At 37.1% G+C, this 14,708-nt stretch overlaps 2 protein-coding genes across 8 annotated transcripts in view; one reads left to right on the top strand and one right to left on the bottom strand.

The window, feature by feature from the left end:
* Positions 1–13,361, bottom strand: part of LOC131069102 (uncharacterized) — a 156,250-nt gene extending 142,889 nt beyond the window's left edge. For 5 of the 7 annotated variants that reach the window (XR_009112232.2, XM_058004737.2, XM_058005701.2 and 2 more), the window contains exon 1: positions 12,455–13,017. Coding sequence is in view for 5 of the 7 variants with exons in the window: in XM_058004737.2 (XP_057860720.1) it covers positions 12,455–12,676 (222 nt within the window). In the remaining 2 variants the exon portion in view is untranslated. Of the gene's footprint in view, positions 1–12,454; positions 13,018–13,040 lie in introns of those variants that run through there. The other 2 variants (XM_058007652.2, XM_058009025.2) reach the window with 2 other exon arrangements.
* A 510-nt stretch (positions 13,362–13,871) lies between these two features.
* LOC131050447 (uncharacterized) lies at positions 13,872–14,390 on the top strand. Its single transcript, XM_057984933.1, has one exon. It carries the CDS (start codon positions 13,872–13,874, stop codon positions 14,388–14,390), a length of 519 nt encoding a protein of 172 aa, XP_057840916.1.
* The last annotated feature ends 318 nt before the right edge of the window (positions 14,391–14,708 follow it).

Genomic DNA, 14,708 nt, shown 5'->3' with positions numbered 1-14,708 from the left:
TGACTACGATATATTCCTAAGTGTTAACAGCAACACTAGTCAATAGCCAAGCAATGAGCAATTAATGATCATGAATATTGATCATAACATGAAACCAATATACCCAGCAATGGTCAACCATATCATAATGTATTAATTTGAATTATAATGATATCGGCTAAGGCAAGGGTACATGTCGGTTAATAATTATGAATAAGATAACATGATGTCAACTAATGATCAGCAGTCACCGATTAAAGACTAATCTCAATAGAGAGACCCGATGACAACCCAATTACCATTGATCATTAGTTTGTAGATTAATAACGAAAGGGATGAAGAATCGCAATCACAAAGAAACATGAGGCACGTCTTATTCACGTGACTTCTTACCCTTAGTGCATCATATAAGAAGGCATTCACAATCTCTTAGTTGGGAAGGAATATATAGATGTTTATTACAGACAAGAAGAGATCAGCAAGAGCCTCTGTCACAACCAAGTAAGAGTGGATGTATTCACCATTTTACAAGGTATAGGCGCATGTATATATAGAAAAGTTAATATCAGGAGTTCCATAATACAAATCAGACTAGCGATAAAATCAAATCAGAACTATAATTTAGTTACAGGCTGTATCATCCTAATTCGACTTATCTTATTCTTGAGTGAGAATTATCCATCTATATTATATTCCCTGTTTCATTTGGATTCGTGAATTTGGGACAAAAAAAATAAGGTAAACCAAAAAGGGGACATTACAGGACTACAATCACAATAGCATCCATGCACAAAGAATAATTTTCAAACAATTAAAAGACGACCCTTGTGACACTTTGTGATGTCCCGTCAAAATTAATACTAATTAGTATTAATTTTGAAATAAATTTATAATTATGAAATAATTTAACTTTTCTTATTCTATATTAGTTCTTATATTGACTAATATATTATAAAAATAGTTAAATAGTTAAATGTTTTTCCAATAAAGCTTAATTAAAGCTAACTATTCATTGTTGATTAATTTTGTTAATCACGAGCAATTGGGCTCTTACGGGAATCTCACATCCTTCAATCCTTACATAAGGTCTCGCACAGATGAAGAATGGCATGGAATATATCGGAAGGAAGAGAGAAAGTCCGTATGGCATTCGACGGGAGAATAATTCCTTTCGCCAGCTCATCTAGCATATTGGAAGCAAGAACTCGCAGCAAAGGCACGCTGTGCAATGGGGTGCTCGGTATTCAATGACAAGGCATGCGACGGAGAAGCATTAACGAACCGTCTATATCAAACCCGATATCGGGTATTAAACAAACCATTCCCCGGCTGTTCACGGAAGACGGAGGTGCACGAGGGAGTAACTCTGGACGCGATAGGTAACAGAAGTCATCGCCAACTAGTGGAGGGTTCTGGAAGCACTTACGCAGGCTCAGCAGTGAACAGCGAATTAGCAGAGGCATTTTATAGTTCCAAAAGTCATTACGAAGTGCGGACCGATTTGGGCAGTTTCAAGGAGAACAGAGACATTGCCCGTAACAGACATACACGGAGAATTGTACAGAAAAACCAGGAAGCTAACGGTGAGAGTGGAGAATCATCGAACACCCTCAGTATGTGAGTCAGACGCCAACAGCAACACGAAAACCATCAGGGGCATTGTTTCAAATGCTTTCAAGGATAATGAATGTAGTTTGGCGATGTTTGGAATATTAGACTTCCTGTATTTAATATCACTGTTGCCTTCTTCGTATTCAATATTTCTGAAGTATTCGTATTCAATATTTCTGAAGTATTAGACATAAAACCCCAAGATAATTAACGGAATTGTAAAGTGAGAATTGGAGACAGACATGAACAGCAATTAGAAACTGCACAGAAAATACACAGACCCTCAATATATAGATGGTTAGTTCACTCTAGAAATGGATATTTATTTGCAATCATATTTAGTCAGACATTTTACAGAATAATTGATTGCATTCAAACCTAGATAGAGGTTTTTTACAGAAATATAATTCGATTGCAGTCAAACTTAGTCAGGGATTTTACAATGGTATCAGAGCTTTTGTGTCCTACCAGCCTGTAGGGTATCGAGATTGCATGAAAATTTATTTACACAGTTGATTATGCACCAAGGAAATTATAATTTCCGAAGTACTAGAGCCCATCAAAATAGGTTTACAAACTCTCCTTTAGCACAGAATAGTTCATCAATTCCATTTGAAATTGAAGATAGCCACACAGAAACAAACAAGGAATTTATTTTTGAAACCAACATGGGAGACCCGGATAACAATAGGGATTTATTAGCTGCATTGATCAGAAGTCAGCAAGATATGCAGGATAATGTTAATAGAATGACCAACTTGATGACCTAGTTTATGGCTAATAATATTAAACAGCATCAAAATAATGGAAGACAAAATAATTAGCATCAAAACAATGGGAATAGAGATGAACAATCAGTTAATAATCAGCCAACGAGATCAGAAACAGCTAGACCATTTATGCCCACATTTACTACTAGAAACCAAGGACCAGAAAATGAACCAACAATAAGAGAAATACAGGCAGAAATACATCAGGATTGGTTAGATTCCGGTGAAGAATTCCGATCAACAATGACCTTTAGAGAATATTTAGATGTCAGAATGAAACATAGGCCACAAGGACAGAGAGGGAATAACAGTGAATTGCAAAGGAAAATTGGAAAAATGTCCATTCCTTATTTTGACGGAACAAGTAAAACAACTGCTCGGACTTGGGTGCAAAAATTAGATACCTACTTCCAATTAAACCCTATGTTGGAAGAGGAGGCAATTAAATATGTTGCATTACACCTTGACGATATAGCACATGAATGGTGGCATCATGGGCAAATAACTTTGGGCCACAATTTGATAGGCACTTATGTTGAGTTTACTGAGAAACTTATTGATAGGTTTGATTCTATGGATCCTGAACTACACCTTAAGGATCTGACTCAACTTAAGCAAACGCGAACTGTGGAACAATATATCTCTGAATTTGAAAAATTGGCAGTTTGAGTCACTGAAATTTCTGAAAGGCACAAGATTGTGATATTTATAGACGGATTGTCTGATTCCCTCAAAGGGTGGGTGAAATCCTTAAACCCCCTTACTTTACAAACAGCTGTCAAAAAGGCAAGAGAATTAGAACCATCTTCAAAAGGAAAAATTTTTAACAAAGGACCACCCCCTAAACCGGAAAAAGACAAACAACCTCGCAACAAAGATGAATTCCCTAGAAACAAGATAGATAAGGAGGAAAGAGAAGAACTCAGAAGGAAAAAACTCTGTTTCAGTTGTAGAGAAGCATGGCAACCGGGGCACAGATGTTTAGGGAAGGGGAAAATTCATTATATTAAGGTTATGTCTGACAGTGAGGATGAAGAAAATGTTGATCCTAACATAGAACGAACACATCAGACTACTGAGTCAGAAACAGGTACTAAACAAGGAGAAGGAGTCATAGCATCCATGATAGGAACCCCTCATTATAATATTTTCAGGGTTAGAGGAGTTTTGAATGGACAGCGGGTAATTGTTATGCTTGATAGCGGTTCTACTCACAATTTTATAGATGCAGCACTCGTAGAAAAACGTGGTTTGCAAACAGAAAAACATGAGGGATTTGATGTTAAAGTAGCAAGTGGAACTAATTTGTCTAGCACTCATAAAGTTCCTAAACTAAATATTACTCTTGCCAATTACACTGTTACTGATGATTTCTATGTGATTGATCTAGCTGATACTAATGTTATCTTGGGCATACAGTGGATGGAAACATTAGATGAATATACACAGAGCTTTAAAAGAATGGAATTCTCTTTTAAAATTGAAGATAAGAAGGTCGTCCTTCGCGGTATGTCTAACAGTGGCCCCAAGATCGTCAGTGTGAAGAGAATGGAAGCTATCTTCCGACATGGAGATGTGGCATGGTCAATGTTTAATCTCCAATAAGGTATCAGGTTTTGAATATAAATCCTATGGAAATGATTTGCTAACAGTATTAGATGCACATCATGTGGTTTTTAGTGATATTCCTCCAGGAGTCCCACCTGATAGAGGTTTTGAACATACTATTGAATTAGAAGAAGGGGCTAAACCAGTGATTACTACCCCTTATAGACACCCTAAAACATTCAGAGATGAAATAGAAAAAGCAATTAAGTAGTTACTAGATATGGGACATATCAGACCTAGTTCTAGTCCTTTTGCTTCATTTGTAGTGTTGGTCAAAAAGAAGGATGGAACACTTCGAATGTGTATTGATTATAGAGCTCTTAACAAGAAGACAATCAAAAACAGGTATCCAATTCCTCGAATTGATGAATTGTTGGATGAATTGCATGGTGCTATTTATTTTTCTAAAATTGATTTGAGATCAGGGTATTATCAGATTAAGTTAAGAGAACAAGACATTCATAAAACTGCTTTCCGTTGTCATTATGGTCACTACGAATTCCTGGTAATGCCATTTGGTCTAACCAATGCTCCGGCAACATTTCAATCTTGTATGAACCATATTTTTAACAAACAGTTAAGAAAATTTTTGTTAGTATTTTTTGATGATATACTGATTTATAGCAAAACTTGGGAAGAACACTTGAAACATATTGATATAATCCTGGATATTATGGAATCACAATCTCTGTATGCAAAGGCGTCTAAATGTGAATTTGGAATGACTGAAATCTTGTATTTAGGGCATATGATTAGTGCAACAGGGGTGCAAGTTCATCAAGAAAAGATAAAAGCCATTTTGGATTGGCCACCACCTCGGAACCTTACGGAACTAAGGGGTTTCTTTGGGTTATGCAGTTATTACAGGAGATTTGTTAAAGGTTTTTCACAGCTTGGGCACCCTTGACAGATCTTACCAAAAAGGGGGCATTCAGATGGACTGAGGGAGCTCAACAAGTATTTGAGAAGCTTAAAGAGGTAATGAGTTCTTGTCCAGTACTTGCTCTTCCAGATTTTAATCAACCTTTTGTGTTAGAATGTGATGCTTCTGGTGATGGAATAGGGGTAGTTTTAATGCAAAACAAACACCCTATAGTTTATGAAAGCAAGAAACTTAATCAACTTGAGAAATTATATTCCATCTATGATAAAGAAATGTTGGCAATCATGCATGCACTGACAAAATTTAGGCAGTATTTGGTTGGTAGCAGATTTGTGGTGAAAACTGACCATAATAGTTTGAGATATTTCTTGGGTCAAAAAGATTTAAATGACAGGCAACAGAAATGGGTTAGTAAAATTCAAGCGTATGACTTTGAGATTGAATATGTCAAAGGTAAAAATAATGTAGTTGTCGATGCTTTATCTAGAAGACCTGAAATCAATGCTTTATCTGTTGTAACAGCTGATTGGAAATCTTTATTGTTGGTCGAGTATTCCAAGGATTCTTTTACATGTGAATTGCTAGATGGTAATATACAGGATGATAAATACAAAATTGTTAATGATGTTATCTATTACAAGGACAGGATTTATTTAACTCCAGGATCGAAGTTAAAAGAAAAAATCCTTCAATCTATGCATGATATTCCTCTAGCAAGGCATCCTGGGTACTTCAAAACATATCGTCAAGTCAGAGAAAGGTTCACGTGGAAAGGCTTAAAAAACGACGTCCTCCGCTATGTCAAGGAATGCACCACCTGCCAGCAAAATAAAGCAGAACAAACGTATCCTGCCGGTTTATTACAGCCACTACATATACCCAATCAGAAATGGGAAAGTATATCCATGGATTTTATCACAGGTTTACCGAAATCCCAAGCTAAAGACTGTATATTTGTCGTGGTTGATAGATTAACTAAATTTGCTCACTTTTTTTCTATCACTACAGAATTTACAGCAGTACATGTTGCAGAGCTATTTTTCAGAGAGGTTTTCCGATTACATGGTTTGCCAAAGACTATAATCAGTGATAGAGACAGCAAATTTTTGAGCCTATTTTGGGGGGAGCTCTTCAAGTTAACAGGTACAAAGTTGAATCATAGCACCAGCTATCATCCACAATCCGATGGACAGACAGAAATAGTGAACAAATGGATTGAAGGTTACCTACGTAACTATGTCGCTGGTCACCAGAAGGCTTGGGTACGGTGGTTGTATTTGGGTGAATATTGCTATAATACTACCTTCCATATGTCAATTGGTATGTCACCCTTCAAAGCATTATATGGCTATGATGTTTCCTCTTTCCTGGACCTTGTTTTTGAGCAAAGTAATGTACCAAAATCTCGTGATTGGCTTCAAGAAAACCAAGAAATTTTGTCGGCACTTAAAGAAAATCTGCAATGTGCTCAGAATCAACAGAAACTCTACGTAGATAAAAAACGTGTTGAACGCCATTTTGACGTGGGTGATTTGGTATTTCTCAGGTTACAACCTTATCGGCAATCTTCTCTCAAACGTAGTGGGTCTGAAAAGTTAAAACCCCGATTCTATGGTCCTTATCAGATAGTTCGAAAAGTTGGTGTAGTAGCTTATGAACTTGATTTACCAGGGGATTGCAGGATACACAATGTATTTCATGTATCTTGTCTCAAGAAAGCCTTGGGGCAGCAGGTGTCTGTCTCCGAAGATTTACCTCCGTTAAACGATGAAGAGAAACTTGAAATGATTCCAGAAGTCATCCTAGACACATGAGACAGGCAACTACGGAACTGAACTATCCCGGAATATCTCATTAAATGGAAAAACTTACCTCAGGATGATGCCACCTGGGAGAATGAACGCGTTTTGGAGTTGCTTAAGGGCAAGCAACACGAGGCAAGGGAGACTGTGATGTCCCGTCAAAATTAATACTAATTAGTATTAATTATGAAATAAATTTATAATTATGAAATAATTTAACTTTTCTTATTCTATATTAGTTCTTATATTGACTAATATATTATAAAAATAGTTAAATAGTTAAATGTTTTTCCAATAAAGCTTAATTAAAGCTAACTATTCATTGTTGATTAATTTTGTTAATCACGAGCAGTTGGGCTCTTAAGGGATTTTCTTACGGGAATCTCACATCCTTCAATCCTTACATAAGGTCTCACACAGATGAAGAATGGCATGGAATAAATTGGAAGGAAGAGAGAAAGTCCGTAGGGCATTCGATGGGAGAATAATTCCTTTCACCAGCTCATCTGGCCTATTGGAAGTAAGCACTCACAGCAAAGGCACGCTGTTCACGGAAGACGGAGTGCACGAGGGAGTAACTCTGGACGCGATAGGTAACGGAAGTCATCACCAACTGGTGGAGGGTTCTGGAAGCATTTCATAGTTCCAAAAGTCATTACGAAGTGCAGGCCGATTTGGGCAGTTTCAAGGAGAACAGAGACATTGCCCATAACAGACATACACGGAGAATTGTACAGAAAAACCAGGAAGCTAACGGTGAGAGCGGAGCATCATCGAACACCCTCAGTATGTGAGCCAGACGCCAACAGCAACACGAAAACCATCAGGTGCATTGTTCCGAATGCTTTCAAGAATAATGAATGTAGTTTGGCGATGTTTGGAATATTAGACTTCCTGTATTTAATATCACTGTTGCCTTCTTCGTATTCAATATTTCTGAAGTATTCGTATTCAATATTTCTGAAGTATTAGACATAAAACCCCAAGATAATTAACGGAATTGTACAGTGAGAATTGGAGACAGACATGAACAGCAATTAGAAACTGCACAGAAAATACACAAACCCTCAGTATATAGATGGTTAGTTCACTCTGGAAATGGATATTTATTTGCAATCATATTTAGTCAGACATTTTACAGAATAATTAATTGCATTCAAACCTAGATAGAGGTTTTTTACAGAAATATAATTCGTTTGCAGTCAAACTTAGTCAGGGATTTTACACACTTTTGCAATTTAGAATGGCTACCATGCGCCAACTCCATAAATAAGCTATATTGAGCCTTATTATCTCTCTTAGAATCTCTTTAGATCTCTTTTATTTCTCTCTTCCATATTTAAAATTCTCCCTTTTTTTTGCTATTCTCTTTGTGAACTTCTTTGTGAACTCTTTTGAAGTTTTCTTCTTTTCATTTTCCAACTTGTTGTACCTTCCTCCATAGCTTCTGCAACTTCCCTCACCATTGTCCATATCTGAAAAACTTGTATCCCCACTCTTGTCCATTTCCAAAACCCTTAGCATCTTGGCAATCCATCACCTCTTTATTCCTCCATTCATAGACCACTCAACACACTCTAGGAAGATAGATTATAAGAATTCTCTTAATACTTATTTTCAGCTAGGCCAGCACCCACTTGATATTTCACATAGACTACAGATTGAGGCTAAATAAACCACAAGGGTCTAACCTATGCATACTCCCATGTAGTCACATTTTTTTCTTGTCCATCATAGATTTCAGCCAGACGATCTTCTTATAGCGATCTCATCTCCAAAATGTGCAAGCATATCAACAAACAACAGGAGAACATACATTAGTTGTAGAACTTTCAAATCTTGAATCACAAAGGACACCACCACTCTAAAACAATCACCATCATGAACTTTCGAATCTTGAATCACAAAGGACACCACATGGTCATACAATTGCTACCACATTGGATGGTGTCTAATGTGAAATTCAACGTTCAATTCACGTTCCTTTTTCTCTCACTTCTACACACTATCTCTTTAGTATTAGTTTGCTACAACACTAATATGGTCGTGACCAAGTTGTAGCAATCTTTATTGCAACTTGCCATATTTTTGTTGAAATATGGCGACTGATAAGCAAAGTATTGTACACTCAGCACGTATCCTCGTCGGGGTCGCCCCCGAGAAAAAAAAAATTTGCCGTTTTTCGTTGATGAAAACGAACATTGTAATAAAACCCTAAAAAGACCAACTTTGTTTGTTGCCCTAAAAACACATGTTATAAGCGGCTGGGATGCTTAAGGCATTGTAAGGTTGATGTACTGTTTTTGTTGGATAATAAGAAAGATTGGACGACTGTGTATGGTGGACGTAACCCATTCTGGGTGAACCACGTTAAATCTTTGTGTTATCTATGTCCTGTTTTATTTCTTTATCTTTTGTATTTAAATCTGCATATAATTGTTAGTTCATATTTGCTTCGGATCTGCTTGAAACCCTAACAATTTTTGCACACAATTTGCTTTTGATTTCCTATATCACACTACTACAATTGTCTGCCAATCCAGTAAAACTTGCTCTACTCCAAACAATGATCTAGGGACAACATTGTATCTTCCTTTGTCTTTTTCATGGCCTAGATTATCATTCTTACTCCCAACTCTTATTATTCATTAGATTAGCACTGCTTGTTTACCCTACACATTTCAGTTTTTAAAGGAAAGTAAGCACTGCACACATAACATAGAATTTACTTAAACTAAAAAGGTTTGAAATTTACCCTATGAGTTAATAGGTTCAATATAATGTCATACGCAAGATAACAGAGCTTACTGAATGGGTGAGTAGTTGTAGAGATCTTAGGGACAGACATAATTTGGTTTCAGGCTAGTTGTGTGTCCAAGAAGCTTAAGATTGTACTCCCCTTCGAAGATAGTGTAAAGTGGGCATTTATCTTCCCTATTGCTAGAGTTTCTCCTAAAATTAGTGTTTTCCAGGTTAAAACCCTAAGTCCTTATTTTATGGTGATTGTGATTCTCATTTTCCTTAGTTCTTTGTTACTGATTTGCTTAGAAGGTGCAATTCATTAATCCCTCATAACAATATTTATGTGATACCAGTAGTAAGGCTTAGCTTTCTCTAGTTTATGAATCACCAATGGCCAAGTCCTAATCCAAACACATTTCCCCTCCTCCTACGTGACATACATCTCAAATTGAGCACCAAGGGTCTTTTATTTAAGGGCACAGTGGGAAGTATTATTGGAATGCATTAGAAAGAATTCTTTGCACCTCTGCATCAGAATCATAACACCACATCATCCAGACAATTCACATTCATGTCTCACATGTCTTCAATCATTGTAAATCAGCAAAGGGGTTAATATCATTACCAATGAAGCTTCATACTTCCCTCTGAACACAGCCAAAACCCAAGGTGCTTTTCACACCCCATTTATCTTAAATACAAGTATAGGAAAGGCAAACACGATATCAAGAGAATTTTAGCAGCAGACAGATCTGCTAGAAGCAAAGGCGTCCAAAGACTAAACCATGGGTGTGGCCTAGCACCTATTTATCACAGTTTGACAGGTGCAGATACAATTCTAGAATCCTGATTCTGATCACCGGGCATGAGATCCAGCACAATCATCATCATCAACATAGAACTAAGCACATTCTCTCTTTTACATTTACCGTTTCAGCTTTTATGTAATTTTGGTGTGATTACTTACGATTGATTTAGCATTAGATATTAGACATTGATTTAGCATTAGATGTTAGACCTCTAAATTAATAATAGGGTGTCCTACAATAAGTAAATGTAAAGTTTAATAAACATAACCCTTGTTTTACCATTACTAAAAACTTGTAAGAAGTGGTACTTCTGGAATAAGTATCCACTTTGATTGATTTTTCAACTTCCATTGACTTAGGAACTACTTGATACTTAGCAACAAAGTTATTTTTTATCATCAGAAGGTAAATTTTATATATATACCAGAGAAATCGTTAGAAAATATAGAACCGATGGTCATTCCCCCTTAATTATTATCTAGCTCCAGACGGATAGATGACAGTATATTATCTAAGATGCTTGTACAAAGAGTTTTGGGCAATAAAAAATATGCTCTATTTTCCTTTAGCATCTTTTGATGAATAAGTTGACAAAGAGAAACTTTTACATGAAATTGCTTATAGATCAGATCCCCAGTAGAACAATGATCAACTAAGATGGAATGGACAGCAATGGCTTCCCTCATTGAGTGTCCTTAAACAGATGATGTCATCGTCCCAACATTACTGCCACTTTGAGGATAATGTTTGTAATCAGCCTTTTATAACTGTAATCAGCCTATTAGACTACATTCACTCCAAAAGCACAAAAAAAAGGATTTAATATTTGTATCCCGTAGTCTTCAACACAATTGGAAGCAAGTAAGAACACTAATGCTATCGAGCAGCCAAGGGCAATACGCTATCAGAATGAATTCTAGGGACAGAGGGTATAGAATTTTGAGGTAGAGACTTGAGATGGCTAAGCATACACAGACAATTAGAAAGCAAATCCGCAATGCCGTCAAATGCAAGAACACGTTGTTTCCAAACATGAGTATAGGAGTTCCACTTCTCGAGATTGATTTTATAGCTTCTCACTATGATGCATGGATAAGAACTTTGCATTTATGGATGTGTTGTTTTGTTCACACCCTTCTTTTAACAGCGGCAATACATAAAATATATATTTAGAATTTGAGAGGATTAGCATTTTACCTAATTTTCTCTATTTTACTTCTATACAGCTGATTCCTCATACTCTTCAGTTTATTACGACCTTCCCAGGCCAGATTCATGTGACTTTAGCTGTAAACTAAACCAGTGATAAATCACATTAAACCCATTAAGTACACTTAGTACAGAATCATATACTAAATACAATTCAAATATTCTAGAGGAAAAAAATAATAATTCTGAGGGAGATTTACATCTAGTTAGATGTCTCCGAATTAGCTTTGACTCGGCCTAACTAGCCTACTTTCAGAATAGTGGCGAAACATACTTTTATTTGTACATGCAGATAATAGCCAACGCGAGTAGCAGAATGTAGCTACTAACTAAAAACAGTTGCAAGAAAACTGTGTTCTGTAGCAATAAGCTATATAGCGTCTCCTCTCAGCAAATTTTATGTTCGCCTATTTTTTATGTTTTTAAGTGGGGGAGGGGTAAATTACTCTTCTGAGGTTGAAAGTGAGAAAGAAACTTTGAACTTCTCAACAAAAGAATAATAAAATGAATCACGATTTTTAGATCATTTAACCCATTGCCTCAATTATCCCAAAGATGACGGTCATTGAATAGGGACCCTATTCTTGGGTAATGCTGTAAAACCCTCAAGAACGCAATTCACACGTGGTACACCCCATTTCTGATGATAATAAGAGCTCACTTTGTCTAGCGAGTGGCAAAAACGAATGGCAGGAAGCCCTGTATAATAGGATAACTCCGTTTCTCGACGCCCACTGGGAAATGACCCCGAAACCGAGCTGTAAAATTTTCACTCGTAGAGCTCTAAGCATTTAACCCAACTGTTTTCCAGCTTGCTTCACCAGTTACAAAGATTAAAAGCCTCCAAATGACAGACGAGATGGTATGTTTTAAAACCTATTCATTATGTTTACAGGAGCTATAAATGAAGCCAATGGGTGAGACAGCCCAAGTGAGTGTAGCGGGAACAACTATCAGTACCAAGTCTCCAATGCAAAAAAAAATAACAGTTTTGAGTTCTCTATTAAAAACTTACACAACCGAGGAGTAAAAAGCGCTAACCTGACATGTGAAGGTGCAGTTAATATCCTTATCCTCACAGGGATTTCTACCTCTCTCGTCTGCTACAGTATATCTAAAAAACGCATCCCTCACATTAGTGGGGTTGTGCGGAGTCTGAGTGAAGTTGATTACCAGGGCTCCTTGGCAAATCCCCATGGCAACTGCCCACAATGCTAATGCTAATAAGCTACACCACTTCCTTAGCTTGGCCCAAACCATCATAACTGTGGGAGTAGCTCTTACTAAATTTCAGTTTTTACAACTCCAACTTTCAGCCCCGCTACATAAGGCATTGCATTGAGAGAAACTAGGTAGTGAGGATTCAGCCCTCACTGTCTGCACAGTGCGCACATCCCAATGCTCATACCCACACTACTTACGGGCTGATAGATGGATAAACTACCTATACTTCGACATGAATGAAGAGAGAAATTAATTGAAAACAAATCACGTGAATCAAGGGTTGGCGGCATTAACTCTAGTCTCAGTGTTCCTCTTCCGCCTTTCTCTGGGGTTGCCCAATTGATATTATTATTACAAAAAGGGGAACAAAGTTTAGCGGACACAGGGAAAGTAGGGAACGGACAATATAGAGCATTCACGGGTTACCGCATACTGTGAGCCTCCAATTTTCCTCGACTTGCGTCAATTGAGCACCAATTTGGAGATGCGCGCTCGTTAATCCGCGTATGCGGTCCAAAGCGAATCTCCCGGGTAGGAATAATTGTTGCTGGCGAATTTCTTCCCGCCATCTTTAAAGAACAGAAAAGGTTTTTACCAGTCTCCATCTTAGTCCTCCCGGGGGTTTGTCAGCTCGTTATTATGGCCGTAAAACTCCCTGTCCCCACCTTCACAGTCTGACAAATTTTTCTCCCATTTCTATTCAAGGGCGCTTCCTTCTTAGATGATTTTCGTCTTATTGAGGGGAAGGAATTAATAATTGCAGGTAAAGGACCTGATAATTGAGATCCTTTTTAATAATAATTGTAGGAGTATTTCATTTAATTAATGAATGAAAGAGATTTTCATAGCAATGATACCGTATTTAGACCATAAAAGTTTTATAAAGTATGAAATTATTATTTTTTTGCCATCAAATCTTTTATTGTGTTTATAGTGTTTATTGAAATATATTATGGTTATTATTATTAGTACATTTTTTTTTTATTTGATATATGTTACAAGATAACTATCATGAATCTCTTAGTTGGTTAGGTTAACATTATGCTCACCTAATTTAATATTATTAAATTTTGATAACATAACGAGATTAAAACAAATATAGAATAATAACATAATACAATATAAAATATTATTAATATAGTCATAAAAATTATAAAATAATAATATAATGTTTAAAATAAAAATATCCTAATAATAAAAATATTAATATGGATCCCCCTTTTTCTTTATCTTGATGGCTGAAGTTCTTGGACGGTCGATTGCTCGCAAGAGAGATCAAGGGTTGTGGAAGGGTATTGAGATTGCCCAAGGGGTGGACTCCACAACTCATTCTCAGTTTGTTGATGACACCTGTCTTTTCGGTGTTGCTTCTATGCACGAGGCTTCGGTTATAAAGAAAGTTTTGGACAGATTTACTTGGGCCACTGGTCAGGAAATAAATTGGCTCAAATCGGAGATCTTTTTCTTCCATACGGAATGTTGGTCTCAGAGAGCTATTGCTAGATTGTTTGGGATTATGATTGGCCAACTGCCTGGTAAGTTCCTTGGTATGCCACTCTTTGCTGGAGCAGGTAAGACTGACATTTGGAAAGGGTTGCTAGATGGTTGTAAAGCTAAGATGGAGGGCTGGAAGAGTAAGTGGCTTTCTTTGGCTGGTCGCATTCTAATGCTGAAGTCAGTTGTATCGGCTATGCTAATTTTCCCAATGGCTTGTTTCAAACTCCCAGGCTCGATCATCAAGAGTATGCAGTAGAAGATGAGAAAGTTTTTGTGGAATGTAAATCAGGAACAGGAGAAAGTTTCGCTCATGGCATGGGACAGAGTTTGTAAACCCAAAGGTGGGGGAGGGGCGGGGCTCCATGATTGGAGGCTTATTAATGAGGCCATGGGGGCTAAGTTGGTATGGCAAATGTATAGTAAACCGGAGCAGAGATGGGTCAGAATTCTACGAGCTAAATATTTGGATAGTAGGGAAAAGGAAAGGATTCTTACAGTGAAAGATCCCCCGAGAGAGTCGGCTTTGTGGAACTTTTTGGTGAGTTGTAGGAGCCTGATCACAAATCACCTTTCT

The sequence above is a fragment of the Cryptomeria japonica genome, chromosome 3 (assembly GCF_030272615.1).
Source record: "Cryptomeria japonica chromosome 3, Sugi_1.0, whole genome shotgun sequence".
NCBI lineage: Eukaryota > Viridiplantae > Streptophyta > Pinopsida > Cupressales > Cupressaceae > Cryptomeria > Cryptomeria japonica.
The sequence above is the reverse complement of the archived record's forward strand: the minus strand, read 5'-3'. Positions and strand labels throughout refer to the sequence as shown.